This window comes from Vipera berus, assembly GCF_964194415.1.
Source record: "Vipera berus genome assembly, chromosome: 2".
Lineage (NCBI taxonomy): Eukaryota > Metazoa > Chordata > Lepidosauria > Squamata > Viperidae > Vipera > Vipera berus.
The window spans coordinates 161,167,554-161,195,483 of NC_138203.1; the positions used below are offsets into that span (position 1 = coordinate 161,167,554).

The following is a 27,930-nucleotide window of genomic DNA, read 5'->3' on the forward strand; positions in this document are numbered from 1 at the left end:
TATGGGGGGTGGGGGAGCGGGTGACATGCCAATAGAATCAGGTTAGGCATTTTCTGAATTTTTACATGCCAAGCCCAAAAGCTTTGCCATCACTGACCTATACAATACACCCAGAGACACCAGAAAAGTACAGGCTATGTTTCATTAAAAAAAGGGTTTAGCAAAACATCATCCTGGAAAATCAGAAATTGTGTTAAAACTACAGATAACTGCAGGGGGAATCTGCAGGAAGCATCCACAGTATGTTCTCTGTACCACATTCTTACATTATAAAGACAAAAGGTTGTTCCAGAGAAAGGGATTGTTTAAGGATGGAATTCCTCATTGCGTACAGATCCTGCCATCTACTGACAAATCTGTGCTGCACCATCCAAAGCCCCCACACACCAGCAGTACCTTCGTTAGGACCAACCACCCCTCAAGATTGTGCCCAATACAATATTGATCTTAATGTACTTCTCAACTAAGGTTTTTCAATCCTTTCCCCTCCTCCAATCAACCAACTATTTCTGCTTTTTATGTACTGTTCAAAATTTTGCTACTTCACTTTGCCAGTCACCTTTGCTTTGAGGGCCTCACCCTACAAATACACACTTGATTTCTGTTCTTTTTTAAAAAGTCAGCTTTCACACTGTTTTTTAAAATAATAATAATAATAATAATAATAATAATAATAATAACAACAACAACAACAACAAAAACAACAACAACAACAACAACAACAACAACAACAATAATAATAATAATAATAATTATTATTATTATTATTATTATTATTATTATTATTATTATTATTATTATTATTATTATTATTTTATTTATATACCGCCTTGGCCTGCAGGATTAAGAATACATGGTGACTGTTGCTGGGCATAGGAATGCCGCTTTATTTCCCTATTTAAGTTCTTTCATAGGTTTTTGCCAATACATGTTCTTGTTATTGTACAACAGCACCAGGATTTCAAAGGGAAATAGGGAAGATGGCACAATTCTTTCCATCTGGTTGCTTTCATAAAGTTGGAAAAAGCTCTCTGCAAAATAAGCATGTTGCTTCCTCTCCTTCACCTTAAACCTCTGCCAAAGAAGTGTACCTCCTGCTTTATGATATCTTAAGGACTTCCATCCAATCAAAGTTTTTGCTGGTATTCAATGGCGGATGTCCACACAGTAGCTGCCCCTGGAGTAGCAGTCCCATTTCTCTTCTGCAAGGAAATAATTTCCAACAGGAGAGCCAGCAAAACTTCCAAGAAGATACACTTGTATAGGAACATATTTTAATCCAAATTCATCTGCCTCTGATAACATCTTCTTGGAGCAGATGGTCCTCAGCACATCTCTGACTTTGATTCAGAAACTGGAAACTAAACTCTAAAAGAGGCACTCAGCTTGGATTGTTTTGGTTCTTCAAACTTTTTTGTTTGTAATCCTGGCATGGGGAAAACACACAAAGACTAAAAAAAATCCCAAGAAGACTACAATGTCCAACTGGAGAATAGTTTTCTTCACTATCAGAAGGCGGCTTATGAGAATCATCAAAAGAGATGGGTGCCTGAAAACTAGCTCTGATTCTTGTAGCCAATCCGAATTATCAATCCTTTTGGAAGTAACAAACGGGCGTGCATTTTTCATGTTACAGATTCAATAAACTGGGATACAAGAATCACCTTTTAAAGAATTTGGTCTGCTCACAGAAGTGAAGTGTGTAAACGTGTATTGCTCAACTGTTAATCTGCCTGTCGGTGTGGCTGGTTACTCTCATTCAAAGTGGAAAGGAAAAAAGACAGTAGACCTGGCTGTCGTTCTACCACTGGTTTGTAATGACACTGTGTTTTTCGGAATGATAGAATTGTTCTGTTAACTCAGGCTGGTTTCTTTAGTTTGTCTACAACAAGAAAGCTTTTGTTCAACTGCTGCTGTTGCTGCTGCTGTTTCCTTTTCTTTATATCCCGATAAGCTTGCACAACCCTTTCTCTTTCCTCTTGAACGATCCTTTGGCGAGCGAGAGAGGCATGGGCTGATTTTTTAACAGTGGCTTTTCTGCCAGAGCCCAAAAGAGAGGTTAGCAGAAGTTGCTGCCTCTGGTCAGCCTGGAAGAAAAGAAAAATTAGCTGGAGAATCTTGAAGAGGAAAAGTGGATATGGACTGAATCTGAGAGCAATCATGAAGAGAACCAGCTTGAAGAAGAGGATGTCTACAACATAAAACCCTATGAACATAAATACATAGCTTAACATAACCTTATGTACGTAATACATAAAAGGTAAAGGTAAAGGTTCCCCCGCACATGCGTGCTAGTCGTTTCCGACTCTAGGGGCCGGTGCTCATCTCCGTTTCAAAGCCAAAGAGCCAGCGCTTGTCCGAGGACGTCTCCGTGGTCATGTGGCCGGCATGACTAGACGCCAAAGGCGCACGGAACGCTGTTACCTTCCCACCGTAGTGGTCCCTATTTTTCTACTTGCATTTTTACGTGCTTTCGAACTGCCAGGTTGGCAGAAGCTGGGACGAGTAACAGGCGCTCACTCTGTTACGCGGCACTCGGGATTCAACCCGCCAAACTGCCGACCATCTGATCGACAAGCTCAGCATCCTAACCCACTGAGCCATCGCGTCCCTACGTAATACATAGCTTAACATAATACAGTTAAATGCCTGTCAGTGAACATTGCTGCTGATCAGTAACCTATTCTAAGCACTGCTGCTTCCCCAGCAAAAGTAGAGGCTGGCAATGTCACTGGCACCATTAGGAAAGAGAAGTAGAACTCAATAAAATGACGTACTTTGTCTTTGATAACACTCTTCCTGGGTTTCGCTGTTAGTGTGGGGGGCTGTAGAGCAACTTCTCCAAATTTTACTGAGTCTAAAAGGGAACAGAAAGAAGGCAGTTCCAAATCTGATAATTGCAAAGACAACTCCAAAATAATTCAACATGCATCTTTCATTGTTTCTCACAAACAAGCAAATTTAAGCCTGAAATCTATTCTAGCCATATCCACCTGACAAAAGGATTGTATTTATTTCAAACTCTTCTATGGCCACCCATGTTCTACAATAACCACAGGCAGCTAATAACTTCTTTGAGTGAGGGTAGTTTTCCCGCCGCCCTGAAAGAGGCGGTGGTGAGACCTCTCCTCAAGAAGCCTGCCTTGGATCCGGCTGTTTTGAATAACTTTCGTCCGGTCTCCAACCTTCGCTTCCTTGCGAAGGTTGTTGAGAGTGTGGTGGCGCACCAGCTCCCTCTGGTCCTGGATGAAGCGGATTATCTAGACCCGTACCAATCGGGCTTCAGGCCTGGGTACAGCACGGAGACGGCATTGGTCGCGCTGGTGAATGATCTCTGGAGGGCTCGGGACAGAGGATACTCCTCTGTTCTAGTCCTATTAGACCTCTCAGCGGCTTTCGATACCATCGACCATGGTATCTTGCTGCGGCGTCTCAGGGGATTGGGAGTGGGAGGCACGGTTCTTCAGTGGTTCTCCTCCTATCTCCTGGGACGCTCGCAGTCGGTGTTGACAGGGGGGCAGAGGTCGACCGCGAGGCCTCTCGCTTGTGGAGTCCCTCAGGGGTCGGTCCTCTCGCCCCTTCTGTTCAACATCTATATGAAACCGCTGGGCGAGATCATTCGTGGTTTTGGAGTTGGGTACCATCAGTATGCTGATGATACCCAACTTTTCATTTCGACCCCAAACCACCCCAGTGATGCCCTCGACGTGATGTCCCGGTGCCTGGAGGCGGTCCGGGTCTGGATGGGGAGGAACAGGCTTCGTCTCAACCCTGACAAGACGGAGTAGCTGTGCGTACCGGCATCTCGGGATATTCAGGATATCCCACCCCTCATTATGGGGGGTGAGTCATTATCTCCTGTAGATAGGGCTCGCAACTTGGGAGTCCTCCTAGATTCACAGCTCTCTTTAGAAGACCATATTGTAGCTGTAACTAGGGGGGCGTTCGCCCAGGTTCGCCTGGTGCGCCAGTTGCGGCCCTATCTAGACCGGGATGCCTTGCGCACGGTCACTCATGCGCTCGTGACCTCTCGTCTTGATTACTGCAACGCTCTCTACATGGGGCTACCCTTGAAGACCACTCGGAGGCTCCAACTGGTACAGAATGCAGCCGCGAGAGTTGTATCGGGGGTCTCCCGATACTCCCGTGTTACACCTTTGCTCCGCGAGCTGCATTGGTTGCCAGTTGTCTTCCGGGTGAGGTTCAAGGTGTTGGTAATGACCTACAAAGCCCTCCATGGCATGGGTCCAGAATACCTTGGGGAGCACCTGCAGCCGGCGTCATCTTCCCTCCGCCCAGTACGCTCCCACAGAGAGGGCCTCCTCAGGGTGCCGCCAGTCAAAGAATGCCGACTGGTGACCCCCAGGGGGAGAGCGTTCTCTGTGGGTGCACCGGATTTATGGAACCATCTTCTGGTAGAGCTCCGGATGGCGCCCGATCTCGCTCCTTCCGGCGCGACCTTAAAACCCATCTCTTTAACGAAGCGGGCCTGGCCTGATGGGACGGGGTGGGATTGTTACTATGATTTTAATTTTAAATTTGTATTATTATGGGCACTGTTTAATCATGTTTTAATAATTTTAATTTTTTTGTACCTGTTTTTATGTATTGCCCTGTTAACCGCCCTGAGTCTCTTGAGAGAAGGGCGGTATATAAATTAAATAAATAAATAAATAAATAAATAAATAATTTAAACAAAAAAAAGCTAAAGCTAAAGCAATACTGCCACGTTACTGATTGATTGAACAAATTTATATAGCCACCCAACTCACAAACGGTGATTCTGGGCAGTGTACAACATTAAATATCCAGTTTAATAAAATCCACATTATAGCCCCTCCCCCACATCTGAAAATCAGACTTCATGAAATGTGTGTTATGACATCACACTGCCTGCCCTTTTGCACTTGGGCCACACATTGTTTTGTTATGTGCTTTGTTCTCAGAGATTCTACCCATGATTCCCAGTGACCAACATGTGACTCTATTATCCACTGTAAGATCTGTCTTTCATATTGTGCTTTGGAACAAAAGTTGAGCCGGTCTGCAGACTGATCACTCTTTGAAACAAAGAGAAACGAGAAGGAATCAAGCAGTCCCATGCCTCCCATATCACTACTCTATTCAGCAATAAGCCAGGTCTACCAAGCTCCAATACCGATGCAACCATCTCTTATCTCAGAAATCAGCTAAACATAAATCTCTCTCCTAGAAGGAACTTGGTTTCTTCGTAACAAAGTGTCAAAATCCATAGCACTAATTTTGAAAGTGATGCGGAAGCAAGCATGTTCCATAAGAGTGGTACTCTGGCAAGATTAGGCTGCTAAAACTACCTGAAGCACACTTTTTGTTGTTAGTTGCGAAGTCATGTCCAACCCATCGCGACCCTATGGACAACGTTCCTCCAGGCTTTCCTGTCCTCTACCATCTTCTGGAGTCCATTTAAGCTCACGTCTACTGCTTCAGTGACTCCATCCACCTCATTCTGTCGTCCCCTTCTTCTCTTGCCCTCGATCTTTCCCAGCATTAGGCTTTTCTCCAGTGAGTCCTTCCTTCTCATTAGGTGGCCAAAGTATTTGAGTTTTAGCTTCAAGATCTGGCCTTCTAAAGAGCAGTCAAGGTTGATCTCCTCTACACTAGTGGTTTATTAAAAGGTTTATTCCCCTTTCAGACAGATTGCAAGAAGGGGTTTGCTACATAGGCTGCTTCTGCTCTTCCAGCCGTACGCAGTGCCTATGATGTGCAGCGATAGTAGCTCCCTTGAGAAAAGTTTCTGCAAAAACTTTTGTTGGAACAGACTTTGATTCAGCTGTCCCATTTTTTGAGGGAGACAAAAGCAAAAGGGTGCAGACTCTTAGAAAAGAATCAAATTAATCTTATTGTCTAATGCTATGGACTTGTACTAAGCACAATGGCCCTGGTTTTTTTCTGGCTTGCTTTATTGTGTAACACTAGACACCGTAATTTATAAATCATGGCTTTTAGTTTAGCATGCTGGGCAGACTCAATCAATGGCTGTTTATTCAACATGCCATTCAAACTAACCAAAGCTTACTGCAATTTGCAAAGCTAGTATTTTATTTTATTTGTTTATTTACTGCCTTTATTTTTATAAATAACTCAAAAGCAGGAAACACACACAATATTCCTTCCTTCTCCTACTTTCTCCACAACAATAACCCTGTGGGGTGAATTGGGCTGAGAGAAAGTGACTGGCCCAAAGTCACCCAGTCAGGCTTCTTGCCTAAGTGGGGAACCACGATCTTCTATTTTCTAGCCTGGTGCCTTAACCATTAATCCAAACTGACTTCAGAATATACCAAAATTCTGACAGACTTTGCCATATGCAGCCATGTAACATACAGCATTTCCTCAGAAACAACCCCAGCTCCACATCTGCTTGTCACGATTAAAGTTACCACATTGAAGGCTTTAAATGCTTTGTGACCCAAGCTCTTGAAGTAACATCATGACCATGCATTTCAACTTTATTTTCTTTTTGATCAAATGCTCCATGTTTCTGTTTCTTGGTTGGCTGAATCATTATGGAGCTTCTTTACTTTGTTATTAATCTTTCTTTAAATCTTTGTATGCGGTTGCCACACTAGGGTTGCTTATGGATGTGGAATAGTAAACAGATATTTAATAAATTATATTACTACATCATATTGATAAAATAAATATAACCCCATCTTTTGCTATCAGCCTTCCCCTCTATATGGAAGTCAGATAATCTATGTCATTGGGTTGTTGTTAAACAAGTTCAGGGGCTTATCTAATTCTATATGAAGTGCTACCCAAAACGTACAGAAAATCTTGGTAGCCAGATGGGGAATTTGTTGAACGGGCTTGGTATGGATGTCTAAATTCTAAGGGGTTTTTTTCTTGTTGTTTTGGTTTTGCCTCTCTTTTCTTGCGAACCTAGCTCCTTACCCAAACTTTTGGAAGGGTAGCTGATGCCCTTTTGAGTTGTATATGTGTGTTTTCATTGTTGCCTGGCTTGTTTTGTTCCTTTGTTCTTATTGTTATAGGGTTTAACTGTACTTTTTTACTTCAAGGACTGCCCAAAATTGCTGGCGTTTGGGCTTTGTAATAAATTAGCAAACACATTGAAAGAGAGGTGTTTTTTTTAAAAAAAAATCCATGCAACAGCATTCACAAATATGCAAAAATATTACAAGGTGGTGGTAATTATTTTCTGGGCAAATTATTACCTTACCTTTGAGAAGGTCCTTCTCGAGCATTGTTATTTTTTTCTCTGCTTTTTGCTTACGGATTTTTTCCAGCCTCTTCTTCTGAAATCTAGAGAAACAGGCTTTGTTAGGAAAAAGGATACAGAAATTTCATGTCCATGAGCATGTCAAGAAAGAACCAGAGTCAGACTTGGAAATAAAGATGCCACAAAACTCTCTATACAGGGACAAGAACCAATGTATCATCTAACCAGTAAAGGATGTTGTGCTAGCATGTAAACTTGGAGCCACTTTTATGCTCCATTGCAATTTATAGGGAGTGGTACTGTCTTAACTGACACAGAATCAAGTTGAAAAATAAGATTCCAGGAAGAAACTAATTGCTACTATTAACCAAAAGAACAGGACTGAGTTAAGGCACAGAAGAGGAAAAAGGTATATTATTATTAATAACTAATTCATTTCCTCCTGTCCTAAATGGAACATCCTTCAAGAGTTCCTGAAGGATGGAATACTTATACATTAGTTCTGTGGTTAATTCTACATTTGGTGAGCAGAGGCTGGTAATAACTTTTGAAGCCTAATGGCTAAAGAGATTGATAGTGGCTTGGGAAAATCCTCTATTTAGTCAACACATGCTAGCCAAAAAGTTAACTTTATGGAATTGTTGTGAGGGTGAAATAAGAAAACTGGGTTTTCAATGAAATTCGTCTCAAGAATTAGGCTTTCAGACTATAGCACCACCCTAATTCAAGGGCTGCAAATTCAAACTTAACTCTTTTTTCCTCTGCGACTTTTCTTGGACCTGCATCTTTTTCTCAGGCTCACGCTGTGTCTGGTTTTCAGTGAGAAAGCGCACATGCTCAATTTCCCGGTCCATACGTCTATTGTATGAGGTTTCTGTCTCCCCTCGCCGTCTCTTGAACTTTGGTACTGGTATATCACCCTCTGATTGAGGCCTCTGCCTATTTGCTGGGGCAAAAACACAGACATTATAATCTGCCCAATAACTTTCAAGGAGCTTATAGGAAACAGATAGAGCCCAAACCTATTCACTCTGCAAAATACTGATCCCTAGCTGAGCAAATAAGAATTATCTTACAATGAACTAACCTGACATACTGCTTAAAATCAATTTTCTAGGATCTGTAGGAAAAAGGTATTCTGCTATTAATAAGCCACCTTGGATTTCTCTAGCCGTAGAGCATCATGATTTTATGGCCAATGTGCAGTATTAGAGACCAACCAAATATAATATTGAACTTTTTAGATATGGTGCCTACTTGCATTGTACTATTGGTTACTAGAGAGCCACATACAGCAAACACTTGGGAGATCCCCAGCCATAAGTGCATATCTGAAATGTTGGCCACAAAAGAAAATGTATTTACAAAAGTATTGTTTGCATTTACTCTGTGACCTTTATCCCTCCAGGTAAGCTTAAAAGAGTTACAGCTCTGTACAAATATAGCAGCTTTGTATGCATGTAATACTACTATAAAACAGGGGTGGGTTTATTTATCTAATTTATTAGGTTTAGGTTTTGATGATAAGCAGCCTCTTTATTATTTATTCAGAGGGCTGATGGCTGCAAGGGAAGCTCTGAGGCAAACTGGATAGGCTAAACCAGACGTGTGGTTTGAGTCAATATTTTTGCTTAAATTACTCAGTGTTCTTTCTCTGCAGGAAATTTGTTTATTTAAAACATTTATATAAACGTCCATCTTCCAACCAATCCAAAATGGGGATTTTGTTTTAAACCTGCTTTCAGTTACGTTAGAGCATACCCAAGAGGTTTCCTATATTTTCTTTTCCAAAGCATTGAGAAATTAAGTGCCATAACAGAAAGCTTAGGGGGAAGAAGCAAAAAAAGATCATGAGGATCCTGTGCAGATCTGAAGTCCCAGAGTCTTCCATCCTTCTGATAAAAGAGCCCCATATCAGCAGACTGCCTCAAACTAGTACCATCCAGGAGAGTGGTCAAGATGACACTTTGCAAGAATTTCTGACTAGTTGCTGAAACATATACTGAATATCGAATCATAACGCTGCTTTTTACCAGCTTTCTTCTTCTTCCTGCGGGTGGGGTTTTTCAGTTCATCTCGGCTCCTCATGATTTCCCGCAACCGATATGGAATTTCTTGCTCATTCAAGCAATCTGGTTTTGAATTTGTCTTTTTCTTCATATGGCTAAAATTAAAACAAGAGAGAAATGTTGGTAAGGCTAACGTCATCATCATCATCATCATCATTAGCAACTATAAATTTATACAACCTAAGCTAGGGGAGTTGAAAGAACCTCTTTATGACAGAAGCAAGCATTTGTCTCACATTTTTGTATCTTGCTCTGTAATGGAATTTCAACATCATTCAGTAGAATGAATGAGAACTTGCTGGAAGCACCTATATTAGTCTGAATTAGCCAGCCCTATATTTAAAGTGGCCTTTCAGTGTTCATCATTCTTCATGCATCTCCCTCCCCATCTTTAAAAAAATGTTGATTTTTTTTCCAGAGAAGAAGGAATATGTCATAAATATAGTATCTTGTTCTTGTTGCTTATAATCTAATTTGGTACTCTCCATTTTCACCATGGGTCTATCGCAGGAACTCAAAGGCATGTGGTGGCACACCTCTTTGATTTCTGGGTTGGACTAGATGACCTCCAAGGTCCCTTCCAACTTATTATTATTATTATTATTATTATTATTATTATTATTATTATTATTATTATTATTATTATTATTATTATTATTATTATTATTATTATTATTATATAGTAACATAATGTACCATACTCCAAATTAAATCCCCCCAGCATAAAACTGGGGCAGTGAAATCTATAAGCATTTCCATTGTTATAACACATAACATATAGCAATCTTAATACTGCTAGCCAATAAGTAGAATAAATTATAGCAATCTTTCACAGATTATGATGGAGTAGACTTCAGTTCCCAGAATTCTCAGGCATTATGGCCATTGGAAAGATGAAAAATACTAGTAAGGAAGAGGTTTTATTATTATGGTTGGCTGCATAGTCAGCCAGATGTTTAGATGGGATTTGGCAGTTTTATCCATCTATCGAGTCCTTCCAAAGGATGTGGGATAGGCAGATATCATTGCTTGATAGTGTTAAAGAAATCATTCCAGGATATAGGCTGTTCCAAGTAAAGCTGCCTTTTGAAATTGACTGATGGGGATTTTGTCAACGCCAATGGTATTCCAGGGGTGCTCCATATGTTTTGGGATTGCATCTAAGGCACCTATTACTATTTGTACTATCTTTTCTTTCTTTTGCCACAGTCATTCCACTTCTATTTGCAGGTCTTGTTTTGTGATTTTTCTCCAGTTGCTTCCTTTCTGCTGTCTCTACTGCAACACGTACTACCCAGACCTTTTTGTCTTTCTTATTGACAATTATTGAGTCTGGGTTGTTATGTTGCAAGTTTTTATCTATGCACATTTTGAACTTCCAGAGCACTTTAGTTTCTTCATTTTCTTTTACTTTGCCTGTTTTGGGTTCTCTCCAGTTCTTCCATACAGGCAAAGGGTATTTTTTGCAGATATCATTATTACATTTTCATCCAACTTTTATTTTTATTTTATTTATTTATTTATTTTATTGGATTTATATACCGCCCTTTCCCGAAGGACTCAGGGCGGTTTACGGGGTATTTAAAACAAAAAACAATACAAAAGTTAAAAACAATTAAAAAAAGATTAAATCAATCCCTGACAAAAAATTAAAAACCCCAATTAAAATTAAAATTCTCAGCCTGGGCCAGAGAGCTCGAAGAGCCAGGTCTTCAGGTCCCGGAGAAATGAACGGAGGTCAGGGGCAGTCCTAAGCTCCACAGGCAGCTGGTTCCAGAGGGCAGGCGCACCCACTGAGAAGGCCCTACCCCTGGGTGTTATCCGCCGGCAGGGCAGCACCCTGAGAAGACCCTCCCTGCGGGAGCGCACTAGACGAAGGGAACTTGATGCTGGCAGCAGGTGTTCCCTCAAATATCCCGGACATCACTTATCTAATATTCCTGCCTCCAATTTTCCTAACAACAACTCTGTGAGGTGGATTGGGCCAAGAGAGAGTGGAGCCGCAGCAAAGAATACATGTGCGGAATCAAGCAGTAGCCAGTCAAAATCCCAATTAGTTCTACATCAGGGGTCTTCAAACTCGGCCCTTTTATGACTCATAGACTTCAACTCCCAGAATTCCTCAGCCAGCATGCCTGGCTGAGAAATTCTGGGAGTTGAAGTCCATGAGTCATAAAAGGGCCGAGTTTGAAGACCTCTGTTCTACATTCACTAGGCAGCCTTAAACAAGCTGCTGTTACGATTGAGTGATAACTGAGTGAAGATGGTAATAAAACTGGTCAACCCTACAGGATTGTTTTATCTGTCACTGACACAGAGTAAGCAAAGCGCTTTAAACTGCACACAAAAAACCCCTCACTGGATAGATACAGACCTACCACGGAGGAGAAGCCCTTTCCGCGGAGCAGCAGAAGCCACAGCAACTTTCTTCTCTCTTTTGCCCATCGCTTCTTCCTGACAAATACACCCACGTGCTGCAGTAGCTTCCCAGTTCAGTCTTCCATTGCGTACGCACTCTATTCCCCGCCTACTTCCAGTGGGGTGCCCGGCTAATTTCCCTGTCCATCAGCGCTCTCCGATTGGTGGAGCTCGCAACTCCTATCGGAAGTTAGGGCAGAATCGTGATTGCTATTGGGCAAGGGAGACGTCACTCCCGGCAGGCGGAGAAAGAGACGTAGTTGCCTAAAGGCGTCCGGAGAAGATGTTGCATTCGGGTGTTTTTTGCTGCCGTCGCGGGTTAGCGGGTACTTTTGGTACGTCAGAAGTGGGTCAGGTGAGAACTTTAGCCGGGAGATTTAGGGGGTAAAATCACAGTTTAGCAACGTTCACACAAAACGCTAAGCGCGGGTTGCTTGTTTACCAAATAAGCCCCCAATGGTACATTTTCAATTAAACAAGCTCATTAGTTTTCTTCTGTTTCGACCACTATTATGATTTAAATGTCTGATCTTGACTATGTTTATTTGGAAAGGAGTCGAGTTGTCTTCAGCTTACCAGCCCGAGGATCAAAAAGTGCTGTAAAGCAGCCCTAATGTTGAAGGATTATCCCGCCTCAAACTCTCCTTTAAATTCTTGTTTAAAAATCATTTCTAAGGTCCTTTGAAGTTAGCATCTTCATTAGAATTCAGTAGAGTACTAAAATAATGATCACGTTTCCAAGTTCTTCCAAGATTCTTTATCAGTGCTGGATGTTCAGCAAAGAGGAATTATCTTGGTATCATAACCACAAAGAGTGCCAAAAACAAGCTACTTCCTGGCTCCCTTCTGGAATAGGATTAGGCAACCAGATGCCTTCCTAATGTATTGGATGTTAATTCTTGTCAGTCTCAGCCAACTCAGGCAGTAGTAAGGGATTTGTACTCTAATCACTTGAGCTATCTGGACACATCAGATTGGAAGCTACATGCTATCATAGTTACAGGATTGAGAAAGAAATGTTCAGTATTCAGTAAGCGATTTTATGAAACTGCAAAGCTGGCAATTATTTCATAGGTGCCTTCTTAGACAACAGAAATAAGGAGAAATGGGACTTTAATATAAACTAAGATTAATTTTAGGGTATATATTAATTTAAATGCTGGTGATGACCTATAAAGCCCTGAATGGCTTGGGTCCGGGATATCTGAGGGAACACCTGCTGCCAGCATCAAGCTCCCTTCGTCCAGTGCGCTCCCACAGGGAGGGTCTTCTCAGGGTGCCGCCGATAAAAGACTGTCGGCGGATAACACCCAGGGGAAGGGCCTTCTCTGTGGGTGCGCCGGCCCTCTGGAACCAGCTACCCGTGGAGCTTAGGACTGCCCCCGACCTTCGCACATTTCACCGGGACCTGAAGACCTGGCTCTTTGAGCTCTCCGGCCCAGGCTGAGAATTTTTAACTGGGGTTTTTAATTTTAGGGATGATTTAATCTTTTTTAATTTGTTTTTAACTTTTGTACTGGTTGTTTTAAATACCCTGTAAACCGCCCTGAGTCCTTCGGGAAAGGGCGGTATATAAATCTAATAAAATAAATAAATAAATAAATAACAATTGCATTGGTGCATAAGAAAAAAATCCCAAATCCACACACAGAGAGACAATATTACGACAAACCAAAACATTAGGCAAATTATTTTGGCATCCTTGACTTATTTTCTTTTGGGTTTTGATTTTTCAGTGCTTAAGACTTTGGTAGTAATAACAACTATATGAATTGGTTCCATTCCCTATCTCTCTTTAGATATGCCCTTAATTTAATTATTTGTTATATATACTTACATGAAATTTTCTGCCACAGGATGTGGTGAACTGCCAGTTTAATTCACATCTGAAGAGGGTTGGGCAAGTTTGTGGAAGATACAGATATCACTGGGTGTTACTAGTTAGAATGACTGTTTACTATCTCTAGGATCAGAATGGGAAGCTGTTAAGTACCATATACCAGGAGCCAGGAGAGGGACAACAGTTTTGCCTTCCAGATAAAATAAAATAAAATAAAATAAATTTGGCCTTTGTAGAGAAAAAAATACTGGATTAAGGTACCAATAGTATTGTCTCAGCTGCATCCACCAGCCCAATTTATTTGTTTTATTTATATCCCACATTTATTATGTTTATAAATAACTCAAGGTGGCCATCATATCCAACACATCTCCTTCTTCCTGTTTTCCCCACAACAACAACCCTGTGAGGTGGGTTGGGCTGGGAGAAAGTGATTGGCACATAAAATGAGGCCATAAGAGCTTTTTCTGAACTAGACTTTAATATGCATTAAAATCCATATTGAAGAAAATACTACTCAGAATATATTCTGGAATAAATACTAGCATTCTCGATACTATACATTGCTTATCGTATCCATTTAACAATTCATTCCAAAGTCAACTTTATCATACCAGGTCAAAATGTTTTCAAATCTGAATCTACTTAAATGCATAGTTTTCAGCCTTCTGTGTAAAAAGTCACCCATCAGAAAGAAGAGTCTGGATCTCACCAGAACCTGGTTGATTTTTGTTTTCAGAGCATCGTCAAGAGAGTGAAATGCTGAAGCTTACGTACTGAATCACAACTCACAGGTGGAACGTAATCCAGTTCTTGTAGGCATGACATATTGTCTGGATAAATAAGTGAAATCCTGTAGGTCGCAGCTTTGGTTTGATTTTCGAAGATGGGTTGGATGTCCTGGAAATAAGAGGGAAAAGGGATATAGACGTATGGGGGTTTAATTTTGTTTTTGTTCTTACCAGAAATGTATAAATCTGTTTTGGGGCCCTGAGGCTAGTGATACAACAACGCTGGTCCTGCTGAAAAGATACTGCCATGGGAGGTTAGTAAATATAGGGTGGCGCTCTGCAGCACTACTAAGCAGTGGACAGCGTCGCTTCTGTGCAGATGCAGAGAGCAGCAGTGGCACCCAAAAGGCTGCTTCCCTGGAAGATAAGTCTTGCTCCAAGAAGGAAACTGCTTCTTCGGGGAACTGTTTTACCACTCCGCTAACACTTCTCCCTCCCACAACGTGTTGTATGAGTGGATGCCACAATTGTGTCTGGATTGCTTATGCAGAAGAACTTCTGAAATACTACAAGGATAGTGGCGAGCAGGCCTTGGCTGCTGTGGAGAAACATATAGAGGATGAAAATATTAAAATGTTCCTGAAGATGGAAATTAAGTTCCGTATGAAGAAAGATTGATATCTTTGACCTGATGCACATTCATTATATGGTTTCAGACTATACAAGACTTTGAAGAGCAAAAAGCTAATTATTTATGGTTCCTTCTGCAAGAGATGATGTGTTTTATTTTATATAAAGAGTTCTAATGATCGCACGTCTATTATTGTATTACTGACTTCTTTTAACATTTAATCTCCTTGAACCAGAGGGATATTATTTGGTATGACCTGCTATTTTCATAAACTGGGTTTGTGCTTCACATGTTTTCAGAATGTCATACTGATCTCATGGTTGGCATTGCAGCAAAGGAGTTCTGATTTAAATGGACAGCTAGGAACAAATAGATCCCTTCTGTGTCACATAAATATGTGCCAAATTTCAATAGCAACATCTTTTAGTAGAAAACTAGGATCACTCTCCGCAGTGAACCAGTATCCTTTTCAGTGTGGTTGCTGAACAAGCTATAATGTGTTCATAGATAACCATAAGCCTTAAAGGTTGATTTCATACATTATGCTAAGCTAAAAATAAACAGGCCCCATTATGGTCTTGCATCATGTCTAAACCAGACATACAAGATGTTCCCGGAGATTTATTTATATATTGACCAGACCTACTTTTACGTTTGTTAGTGTAGCTTTGCCTTCAGATTACGGCCCTGGATAGCTCCTTTAGGATCCATTAATCTCCTTTCCCCATCAGCTTGCTGAAATGCAAAAGCTCCTGGGCTAACTCTTAAGTCACTCCGAATAGCTATAAAATGCTTACATTGCTACTCTGTGGTAAAAAGAAATATCTGCTCCATCTGCCAGCAGGTATGATACTGTAGAACTGAAGGAAACTATAGTCTGAACTTTGCAATTTACCATGACTCTAAATACCATTGTAGAGCTGTACCTCTACCTCGCAGGAAGACTACCACAGCCAGCTGGTTGATTGGCCAGTGAGGAGCCAATCTGGCCTCATCTATCATCTAGAGCAGGGGTGTTCAAATTTGGCCCTTTTATGACTTGTGGACTTCAACTCCCAGAATTCCTCAGCCAGCGTGCCTGGCTGAGGAATTCCGGGAGTTGAAGTCCACAAAGTCATAAAAGGGCCAAGTGTGAAGACCCCTGATCTAGGGAAGAATTTATTATCCCATTCTCTTTCCCCTTTTCCATCATTTCTATTAGAGGCAGAAAACAGGAGTAGGCTTGTTTTTCATATCTTCATAGCACTTAGAATGTTACGAATATTTTAGGTGAGTAATAATGATCATGTACACTATATCTATGAATCAATTTAGTATAGGAATTAAAGCACCAGGCTAGAAACCAGGAGGCTGTGAATTCTAACCCTGCCTTGGGCACAAAGCTAGCAGGATGACCATGGTCCAGCCAGTATTTCTCTTAGCCTTAGGAAGGAGGCTTTGGCAAACCAGTTTTGAAAATCCTTGCCAAGAAAAATGCAGGGACTACTCCAGGCAATCACGAAGAACTCAATACTGATTCACAAGTGCACACATTATAGACTACTTCCAGATGGCCTGCTGTCATGTCTGAATGCAGATATCCTCTGTATACTTTTACTTAGGGACACACTGTACAGAATTCCATCATCTGCACACGACTCTCCTTAATAAACCTTGATTTTCATTTTAATGTATTAATGCAATGGTGCTTTATAGAGCAATTTCCTGTACATGGTGCCTTTTCTCCAAGTTAATAAGACCTCCACACTGTATATAGACAAAGTTTGTACATCCACATTAAGTGATAATGTGGTATCTGGTTTTTGCTAAGTACAGTTTGTGGATCCAGCACACTTTGTTGTATGCCACTTTTGGTGAGATGGAAAGCTATGATTGAATAGACAGTAGAGTAGAGTAGCATATTGGCCAAGTGTGATTGGACATACAAGGAATTTGTCTCTGGTACATAAGCTTTCAGTGTATATATAAACAAAGTAATATAATCACCTATATAGACAGACAGACAGACAGAGTCTTAAGCATTTAGCATATTTCATCCATTTAATCAGTAAATCGTGATTAAACACACTGGTGAATCACAAACGTAGTTATGTTGGGAAGATTAGTCTGAGAGTAATTAAATTAAGCTCATCTGGTGAGCTTAGCAGCTGAACATGGAACTGAACTGAAGTGACTGCAGAACTATGAATTAATGTACACTACACTCTAAATTTGTTTTTATCTAGTGCTTTTGTTTTCTTTCCCCTGTAGTATTTATAATAAGATCGTGTTACAGGATTGCTGTGTCATCCGGTGCAGGATAGCAGGGACATACTATATTCATGGTTACTGCCTGATTAGCCACAGTCAGGCAGTCATGACTTTTATTTATGAAGTCCTTACGCCCATTCTATTGTCAGTATTAGTCATGGGTGAAAGAATTGAATGGTTTACATTGTCCTCTACATTTTTCCAAAAAGGGTCATCAGTGGAAAATAACTTTGGAAGATCTTAGCTGTCAACTACCTTTGCTATAATTTTCAAGACAACTTGTTTCTTGCTTTTCAGAAGGACTAGAAGAAGATCTTGTTATGGGATGGATCTGAACACATCCATTGGTAGATCATGACTTATATCCAAATTGCTGTAGGAGTCTAATCAATGGTGATTGACTCCGTACACCCTGGTTAAGCCAAGCATACCATACTGTTTTGAATGAGTAAGTTACAGACAGGGCATCTGTTGGCTTTTTATAGACAGAGAAAGAACAAAACCCAAAGCTCGTGTCCTTGATTGTAAAGCAAAGGAGGGAGATGAGTTCTTGCTATCAATGGTTATCACTTGCTCTAACCAAAAAAATAAATAAATAATCCCCCAGATTTCTGCCTTGAAGGCTTTAAAGAGTAATAGTCAGATAAAAATAAAAATTAGCAGAAAATTAACTTCACCTGTTTCAATTTGTTCAAAAGATCAATTTGATAAGCTGGCAATCTTAGCAATGATAATGGTTCCTTCTAACCAGAATAATTTGTCAAGGTCAAACTAACTATTCTCATTTGCAAAATCTCTGAGCCCCCTTTCAGAATATAGTTGAATGGCTGGAATTTAGGCATTTTTAATTGGTTTGTCTTACCTGCTGTTCATGTGTAGAGAAACAAGCTGTCCTTGCAGTTTTCTCTGTTTGCCAGAATAACAGTAACTCTGTTATCTCCCTTCCTAGCTGCTTTCTCTGAAATCTTCAGGCTACAGAAAAAATGGCCATGGATTCATTTATGGTGCTAGAAAATGAAAGCGGGTCAGGCAGCTTTTGTCTCTAAACTCAATAGAGGCGGATGTTTAAAACCTGTCCTTGTAATATCATTTACCGTATTTTCCGGCGTATAAGATGACTTTTGAACCCCTGAAAATCTTCTCAAAAGTTGGGGGGTCGTCTTATACGCCAGGTCATCTTATACGCCGGGAAAAAAAAACAAATCAGTCGAGCGTACTTTCTTGCAAAGCCGGCGCGGCTCCGGGACACGGCTGGGCGGGAGCGTCGGGCGGCTCTCCCCACGCGAAGCTTTGCAGGTAACTCGCGGGCTAGGGAGCGGCGCCCTCTGCATGCCCGCGGACCCGGAGCTGCGGCGGAGAGGTGCTTTTTCCCTTTCCCTTCATGGGGGGGTGGTGTGCGCCTCTCCAGGGACTGCTGGGTGGGCCACGTGAAGCCGAGCGGCGCTTCCCACGCGAGTGGCTCGGCAGAGGCGCTGGGAGAGGCCGGGGAGCGAGGCGGGCTGGCGGACAAAGGCGAGAGGGGCGTGCCTGTGCTGAAGGTTCTCCCGGAGCCTGGCCTGGGGCGGGGGCTAGGGAGCGGCGCCCTCTGCACGCCCGCGGACCCGGAGCCGGGGGTGGGTGGGTGGTGTGCCTCTAAAATTTAGGAAAGAGTGGGGAGAAAGAGCTGTGCCTATCTCCCCAGAACCATCTCCCCAGATGGATCAAAGAAGTCCATTGTGGGGGCAGGGGGGGGTTGAATGTGAGTAGAATTCTAACATTCCTACAGCAGTTACAAGCACCCAAAGGAGGAATTCAACAACGATTATAGAGATCTCTCCAAGAGGGAAGAGAGCAACATTAACCCCTCCCTCCCTCTCCCCTCGGACGCGCGACTACTCTTCCCCCGCTAGCAAAGAAAGCGCTCCTGCTCAAGTAAGCCCGCCGGCAGTTGGAAAGGGAAGAGTCAGAGGGGCGTCGAAGGCAAACGCGCGTGCAGGCTCTGATTGGTGACTTCTCGCGCAGGCGCCCGAAGGCCGGAGCCAAGTAGGCCGCGGGGCTTTTTGTCAAGGAAACGCCTCTGTTTACAGTTGTTGCGTTCTTCTCTGCTTCCACCGCAACCGCCTTCTTTTCTCTCCCCTTAGAAGACTTGCACGTTTTCGCTGTCCACGTCTAGTTCCAGGCAGGCGAAGAGTCATGCCTGTACGCTGGAAGGTGAGAGGGCGCTGCCGTCGTGTCCTCGGCGAGAGGCTCTCCCCTCTTTTCCTAAGAAGCTTTAAGCTCTAGACAAACGCTCGGCTTCCATTTTTTATCTCTCCTCTCCTCTCCTCCCCCCGCGCATACTTGGTATTGGCCGTTGTATTATGGTCGTTTCAAGAGAAACGCCCATTGTTGCCGCTTCGGGGGTTTGTTCTGTCTTCATCAGGAAATAATTCGGGTCGGCAGCTGCTGGTTGTCTCGCAAACCCTCGCAGGACTTCCCTGCCAGCTCCCGTCCGACGCTTTTCCCTCTTGAGGCAGCATCCACGAGGACTCCTTAGGAGCCAGGGAGCGATGCTGCCTCAAGAGGGAAGGGCGTCTGGCGGGAGCCGGCAGGGCAGTCCTGCACACGCGCGCACTCCCCAGCTGCTAAGGAGCAGCCGGGGAGTGCGCGCGTGCGCAGGACTGCCCTGCCGGCTCCCGCCAGCCTGCCCTGCGATTTTCCGGCGTATAAGACGAAAAGTCTTTAAAATCACCTCAAAAGTTGGGGGGGTCGTCTTATACGCCGAGTCGTCTTATACGCCGGAAAATACGGTAAAATATTTTAAAATATTTAATGTAATATTTAAATAAATCAAAATTAATAGAATTATACAATGTTATACAAAATATGCAAGTCATCCTCGACCTACAACCATTTGCTTAAGGACTGTTTAACGACCATGCTAAAAGGGGCTCATAACTGGTCCTCACACGTACAAATGTCGCAGCATCACTGGGGGTCAAGTGCTTAAAATTTTGGTGCTTGGCAACGGGTATGTATTTATGATAGTTGCCGCAAGTGGTGGGTCACAGGATTGTCACTTACCTCCTTCCCAGGAAGCTTCAATGGGGGAAGCTGCATTCACTTAACAACCCATGGCAAAACGGTCATAAAGTTGTGTGCAACTCACTTAACCACGGTATCATTTACTGACAGAAGTTCCAGTTCCATTTGTGTTTGTAAGTCAGTGACCATTTGTAGGATTAATTCCTCTCCCTGACCTAAGCATACAAGCTGTAAACAATGTATCTATAAACGAAGGATGATAACTGGATTAAAAACAAGAGTCATAAACCTATTATGAGGAATATAATACATTGTAACACCTCAGAAGCCTCCAGAACAAGCTTTAACCAACTACAGTTAGATATTATAAAGGCTGAGTCATATAGACTGGCTATCATTAAGACTTGCGACAGGGATTTGAGTGGGTGCATCTTTCACATCTGGTAAGTAACAGAAAGTTTGTATCAGTTTTTAGAAACCAGTCAATTTATTCCACCCACTTTCCAGCTGTTATGTTCATCTGGAGCTAGTTGTGGCTGTATTCCTGGAAAGTGATATCCATCTGCAAGGAAGAGACGCATGGGGGTGGTTTTTAAACAACGCCGGTTTGGGTAACTCACCATTTTAATCTAATTTTTCTCCTAGGATAATGAGCATGAATGTGTTATGCATATTTAAATGAGAATAAATGCAAGTCTAAATGCAAATGAGACTGAAGTTCCATGGAAGAATTGGAGTTCAGCTATCAAATCTTCTACAGCTTTTGGTAGCATGAGAACAGCATCTTGGTATCCACAAAGGATAATTAAAATAGTGGACATTGGTTATATTCATGAGAAAAACAGCTAGGTTTGAAAAATGTTACAAAGTTTCCAAGAAAAAAGTGAAAATGTCAGCTTTTGCAAAGGTTGTGCATTGCAGGTAGATTGCATTGCAGGTATATATATTCCATGGACTAAGAACACACACACACACACACACACACACACACACACACACACACACACACACACGAGTGTGTGTGTGTGTGTGTGTGTGTGTGTGTGTTCTTAGTCCATGGAAAATGTCCTGGGGAGGAGGGAGTGGAAGGCAAATTCTTCTGAATTTAATTGCCAGACGAATTGTGGAATCCATGTGGAATCCATAGCATTTACTCTCAAAAGGTAGCATTGCTCTTGCAGGGCTAAATTTATCAAGATGGGTGATAGAGCAGCTCTGAGAAAATGAATACAGAGAAGAGCAACAAAGATGATTAGGGGACTGGAGGCTAAAACATATAAGGAACAGTTGCTTGAATTGGGTATGTCTTCATTAGAGAAGGGTGAGGGGTGACATGATAGCAGTCTTCCAATATCTCAGGGGCTGCCACAAAGAAGAGGGAGTCAAGCTATTCTCAAAAGCCCCTGAAGGCAAGACAAGAAGCAAGGGATGAAAACTAACCAAAGAAAGAAGCAACTTAGAACTAAGGAGAAATTTCCTGACAGTTGGAACAATTAATCAGTGGAACAACCTGCCTCCAGAAGCTGTGAATGCTCCAACACTGAAAATTTTTAAGAAGAGATTGGACAGCCATTTGTCTGAAATGGTACAGGGTTTCCTGCTTGAGCAGGGGTTGGACTAGATGACCTCCAAGGTCCCTTACAACAACAACTGATGAAACAAATGAAGAAAGTCCTTTTCCATCCAGGGAACGAGCCTAAAACTACTTTGTGGGTGGAGCACTCTAATCAGATTAGCATCTTTTCAGGGATTTGAATGTGAACCTGAGAAGTGTCACCCTGGATGAGATTAATGTTGTTTTATCCCATTGTTCTATCTGGATGGTAGCCAATATAACCTGTGCAGAATTGCACAAAGTCAGACCAGTGGATCTGTTGTGGATGTGTCTCTGCACCAAAGCCAATGCAAGGGTTCATTAAATCCAGTCTTCCTCCAGAATGATGCCCAATAGCCCTCACCACCACTACTGCTGTATTGTGCCTGACAAGTGGACTGTCTGCACAACAATTATAGGCAACAAGTTTAGCATAGGACTCTGGTGAAATATTCTTCTAGTATCTTATCATGTTGTTCCCCTCACACTCATTTCCAGTGATGGATATGGAAACAGAAAGCATTAGGTGATCACGCAACAGGAAAACGTTCGAGCAAACCAGGTCTTAGCAGTGTCAAGAAAAGAAACCAGATATTTTCTTTATCCCAGCTTGTGTTTTTTTAAAATTGGCTCTGAAATTTAGTGTTTTCAGAAGAAACAGTACTTCAGCATCAGGGTTGCATACATAGACCCCAACCCAAGAATGTACAGTGAACCTTCCTAGTCACATAATTAAAGCAAAGGACAGTCAGTAAATCACCTGTAATCGCCTCTCACAGGGACAGATCCAATGGAGTGGGGAGGATGAGGAGAGTTTATGCAATCAATCGTTATTTCATTACGTAACCTTAGTGCATGGCTGGGTTCACACATATGGTATGCTGTTGATTTCCATTGTCCAGGTCTTCAGAATCATAGACCTGCAAGGGTCCATTGAGGTCCCTGAGTCTAACTCTCTGATTAGCACAGGAATCCAATTTAAAACATTCCCGATGGATAGTTGCTTAGCTTGTCCTTCAACACATTTAATGGATGAATGAATGACATCCATCACCTCTCAGTTGACTTGCTCTCACTGTTCAGAAACATTTTCTAATGCTCAAGTGGATTTGCCTTCTAACAATATGTTCCTTGAAGAGACGCAAACAGAGGCGACATATTTCAACTGCATGTAACGATAGACTCTAATTTTTTTTCATGTTTCTTTTCTATCTAACAGATTAAGCCACCCGAATCAGGAGGGCTTCTGTTAAAAATAGACATTCTTCCATCCCTGCCATGAGCCGTGAAGTTCCAAAACCAGAATTCAGATCTGCTACCAGGGTGACTGGGGGGCCTGTCACTCCCAGGAAAGGCCCTCCCAAATTCAAACAGAGGCAAACCAGGCAGTTCAAGAGCAAGCCACCAAAGAAAGGTGTTCAAGGGTGAGATACAAAGTGTTATTTTGCAAAAAGAAGGGAGTTCACTTTCTCAGGGATAGGCAACCTTGGCTCTTTTAAGAGCCAGATGGGGCTGGAACTCAGGTTGGGCAGCTTTGACCACAGGGGTAGGCAACCTTGGCTCTTGGAGCCCTTTCCATCAGCTAATCTCTTTCTTTACTTGTGGCCATTAAGCAAGACCTACCTGTATTTGGTTGGCTTCTCTTGTCATATCCAATTTGATCCTTTTCTGTTTCATTTCCAAAGAGTTATCCTGCTAATGGACAGAATTTTAAATTCTTTCATGTAATTTCTTTCCAAAATTCCATTGGGCTGGAAACAACATAGCAGGGGAAGCCTGCAGGACATGGCTTCTGGAATTCTTTTCAAATCCCTCCATCAATATTGGCCATAGGAGGTATCTTGGTCTGTATAGTAGACAGGTAGTCTCAACTTACAACCATTCATTTAGTGACCATTGGAAGTTACAACAGCACTGAAAAAAAATGACACGACCATTTTTCACATGACCGTTGCAGCATCCCCATGATCACGTGATCAAATTTCAGACGCTTGGTAGCTGACTCTTATTTATAACAGTTGCAGTGTCCCAGGTCATGTGATCACTTTTTGAGACCTTCTGACAAGCAAAGTGAATGGGGAAGCCAGATTCACTTAATAACCATATTATTGTCAAGAGCTAGGGAAATCAGGAGATTCAGACAGTTCAAATGAGTATAAACATTTATTGCAACCTTAAGCTCTCTACAAGAATCTGACTAACTAATGGTCAAGGGAAATGAGCGTGAGATAAGAAAGGTATTCAAGGTGGGCTGGACTTAGATCTCATGCGGGTGTGCAGTGACTCATGACTTATGATGTGTTTAACCCCTACCTTGGCCTTGGCCTGTTCATCTCCTACAGTTATTAACTTAACAACTTCAGTGATCCACTTAACAAATGTGGCAAGAAAATTGTAGTTGTAATTTAAGGACTACCTGTACATATTGGTTAGATATTTGTGTGAGTGTGTCCCTAATCAGCCTGGCTGCAGACCAATTCCTGAACTTCCTTACATTATTTCTATCATTTTCTTCTGTCAAAAACAAACACTTTTCTTAATCACCCAACCTACGTGCAACTGAATAAAGAGGTAATAGTCCCACAAAGTGATCATGCATGGAAGCCATTTTTTTAGGAAAACAAGTTTCTTTTTCTTTTGCAGGTTTGGTGATGACATTCCTGGTATGGAAGGCTTGGGAACAGGTATGAAGGATCGATGGATTACATTAACTGAAGTGCTGATTTGAGAAAATCAGGCTTCTGCAGGTTCCTTGCAATTTATCCTTCTTGGCTCTGCTATGGGCAGGTCCAGCTGTTTTAGCCACAGATGGGATATTTTGGGCAATGTCACAATTCATATTGAAACATTTCTACTGTTAGAGGCTTGCTTCCTTTGCCTAAATTTCATCAGCCTCCTGGATAGTTTACCACACCTTCAGTAAACTGTGAATTCCTTGTTCCTATAATTTTAATCTCTGACTATATTTTTGAAATTATATTTCTGTTCTTTTTTTTTATAACAAGCATTCTCTGGACAGGTTGCATAAAAAGAATATAATCCACAATAGATATTTACCTATTTGTCTTAGGAAGTATCAACTCTAAAACATGCTCCAAAAAACAGGGAATCACTACCTAGTAGGCAGTTCTGGGCACAGCCGACACCATTCCACCAACTCCTCTTAGCTGATTTATATGATTATTGGTAGCATTTCCAGACCAGCAGGTGCAAAAAGGACAGTTACAGCCAGATTGCTTTCATGGGTGTCCTCATATTTTCCCTTCAGGATTTTTTTTTCATGCAGGATTGCAACAGGAGCATCATATTTATCCAACTGCAAGTGGTTCTTGCACAGCATTTGGCTTCTGGGGGGACATTAGGGAAGAATCACCCTACAGGGAAGTAAACAGCTTCAGAGGCAGCAATTCAAAAAGTATCTGAGATGCTTTTACTCTTGGTTATCAGACAGCCGTGAGTCTTGGCAGAGAGGATGTATGCACCTAGCACAGAAGATCCAGCTGGATGAAGCCTAGCAGCACTAAGCTGCATGTGCCACATCTTTTCTTTTTATCCAACTTTTTATCTGTATCAGTGTAAAGGGGCCAAACATCATGCTGAAGTATGATTTGTATTTTGCAGCAACAGGTAGAGACAAACAGTACACCAAAAGCTATTTTAGCCTGTGTGAAAATGTGAAAGTAGCACCTCTCTGAGCACCTTGTCGCAAGTGCTGTGTTTGTGCTTTTGCATGCTTAAGTATCTTTTGGAGGCTGGATCCAAAGCATTGTATAGACCTAGGAATATTTTAAGCATCTCCATGGCTATCATCCTATTCCAAAAATACCTCTGTTATTGTTTTCCTCTCATAAATGCCTATAAAAGCACTTTGTTTGCAGTTGGTTTTATGCTACCCAATAAGCAATGTGTCACTTAAGCACTGTTAGTAAATGAACCAAAATTCAATGGATTCACACAACCCATGAGCCACGATTACACATTAAGCTTCAATGCACATGAACAAAATCTGTGTCTTCAAGAGGTCCAGATTAGTCTGTCTGCTTTCTAAAATGTCCTTATTTATTTGGCTGGCGATAACTGCTGTAACCCATTTGATCCTCTATCCTTCTGAATATGGAATATGGAAGTAATGAATTGCCATACGTATGTAATATCTGCACTGATATTTAGGTCAGATGGCAATGACTGTAGCTCTCAATACCATTCCAAAGGACCCAAAGACTGATTATGATTCCATTCCATTGTCTGATTTTTCAAACACTTGACAAGCTTTCAAACATCAGAATGCTAATGCTGGCAAGAAGCAATAAGGGTTGAATTGATGTGGCCTCTCCTCTCTTTCAGATATCACTGTGATCTGTCCCTGGGAAGCTTTCAGCCACCTGGAGCTCCATGAACTGGCACAGTATGGTATCATTTGAAGATGTAGAAGCCAGAAACAGGCCGGATATATGCCTTTCATTCAGCAAAGCAAGAACAGTTCATGAGTATTCCCATTATCCATATTCCTAGCCCTGAATATTTACTCTCCCAGTGGTAGCCTGTTGGGGCCCATCGTAATTGCTCACTAAAATAAAATCCAAGTGAATAAGTCTTAGACTTGGTTTCATATTATTGTCCCTGCGATGATTTCCTCCCTCCAATTAAACATTTGCAAAAAAAAGTCATAATGAACCAGAGAAATGACTTCATTTTATACGCAGTAAGTCCCAAATTTTGCAAGTCCATCATTTTCTTCTAATTTTTTTTTTATAATCCTCGTGGTTTTTTCCCCACATGTGCAGGGTCCCCCACCCCCTTTTATTCTAGATCAGGGGTCCTCAAGCTTGGCTACTTTAAGACTTATGGACTTCAACTCCCAGAATTCCTCAGACAGCTTTGCTGGCTTAAAGTGGGCAAGGCAAAGCTGGCTGAGGAATTCTGGGAGTTGACGTCCACAAGTCTTAAAGTGGCCGAGGTTGAGGACCACTGTTCTAGATCATCTGAGTGTCCATTGGTTGCAACAGGAACTGACTGTTTGTTGCCTGAGCCTGACATAATGGGTTAAAAGTGACTGATCCAAAATCACCCAGTTGGCTTTCATGCCTAAAATGGGACTAGAACTCAGAGTTTCCTAATTTCTAGCTTGGTGTCTTAACCACTAAACCAACCAGTCCTCTTTCCTTCTAATCCAGGGGTGTCAAACTCACAACATCACGCAACGTGTCGCGACATATCGTGACTTTTTCTCCAGTGCTGGCAATGGGGTGGGGGTGGGGTTTTGGCATGATGCATCCGGGCCCGTGGGGTGGCAGTTTGACACCCCTGTTCTAATGTGTCCCTTGGATTATAAAAACATCAAGCAGAAGTTGACCTTACTAAAAACTACTGTAATATTCCTTGCTAAGATGCCAGTAACTGAAGGTCCAGGAGATGGACTGCAGTGGTGAACCTTTAAGATTTAAAAGAAATCTGAATAATTACAGTTTTACAATTACAGAAAATAAAAATATTGAAAATTTTAATGTGCTGCTCCTATATATATTGGAGAGGAAACTCTCAAATGAAAAACAAAGAATAACCATAAGAAAGTGTTTTGGACAATTTGGATATTTATTTAAATGAAACTCTAGTAACTCTTCAGTGGAAGGGACATACTTTCAATGAATTCAATAGTGTTTACTTCTAGATAAATGAATACAGGATTCCAGCCTCAATTTCTCCACTACACATAAAGCCATTAGGTTTTAGAAGGGATGTCTGTACTGTTGCTATGTAACAATTGATGCATTTAATTCTGTGGGCCAAAAGCAATTGATTATAGACATTAAAATATGACACAGAATATATTTAAGAAGGAAAGCATTATATATAAAATTAATGAAGAAACAAAAATATTTACAGCCAGGACTGAATGAAGCATATGAGTAAAGTATTATATTAAGGCAAAATAAGTGTCTTTGTGAAGCTCAACTTTGGTGAGATCACACTTGGAATACTGCACCCAATTTTGGTCATCACGATATGAAAAAAAAAGATGTTGAGACTCTGGAATGAGTGCAGAGAAGAGCAACAAAGATGATTAGGGAGATGGAAGCTAAAACATATGATGAACGGTTGCAGGAACTAAATATGTCTAATCTAATGAACAGAAAGACCAGGGGTGGCATGATAGCAGTCTTCCAAAATTTGATGG

At 41.7% G+C, this 27,930-nt stretch overlaps 2 protein-coding genes across 7 annotated transcripts; one reads left to right on the plus strand and one right to left on the minus strand.

Moving 5' to 3' along the window:
* Positions 1–832: 832 nt before the first annotated feature.
* CCDC137 (coiled-coil domain containing 137) lies at positions 833–11,870 on the minus strand. Its single transcript, XM_081320931.1, has 6 exons — positions 11,663–11,870; positions 9,253–9,383; positions 7,970–8,165; positions 7,220–7,302; positions 2,778–2,857; positions 833–2,087 (listed from the first exon to the last, which is right to left on the minus strand). Exons 1-6 carry the CDS (start codon positions 11,731–11,733, stop codon positions 1,860–1,862), a joined length of 789 nt encoding a protein of 262 aa, XP_081177057.1. The 5' UTR covers positions 11,734–11,870; the 3' UTR covers positions 833–1,859.
* A 63-nt stretch (positions 11,871–11,933) lies between these two features.
* PDE6G (phosphodiesterase 6G) lies at positions 11,934–26,333 on the plus strand. Of its 6 annotated transcripts, none has more exons than XM_081320935.1 (4): positions 11,966–12,041; positions 22,975–23,179; positions 24,399–24,439; positions 26,100–26,333. In XM_081320935.1, exons 2-4 carry the CDS (start codon positions 23,034–23,036, stop codon positions 26,174–26,176), a joined length of 264 nt encoding a protein of 87 aa, XP_081177061.1. In that variant the 5' UTR covers positions 11,966–12,041; positions 22,975–23,033; the 3' UTR covers positions 26,177–26,333. The 6 variants fall into 6 exon arrangements, 4 of the variants coding, with proteins under 4 accessions (XP_081177060.1, XP_081177061.1, XP_081177062.1 ...); XM_081320936.1 differs by having other exon boundaries at positions 11,972–12,061; XM_081320937.1 differs by lacking the exon at positions 11,966–12,041 and adding an exon at positions 19,287–19,348.
* Positions 26,334–27,930: the final 1,597 nt, after the last annotated feature.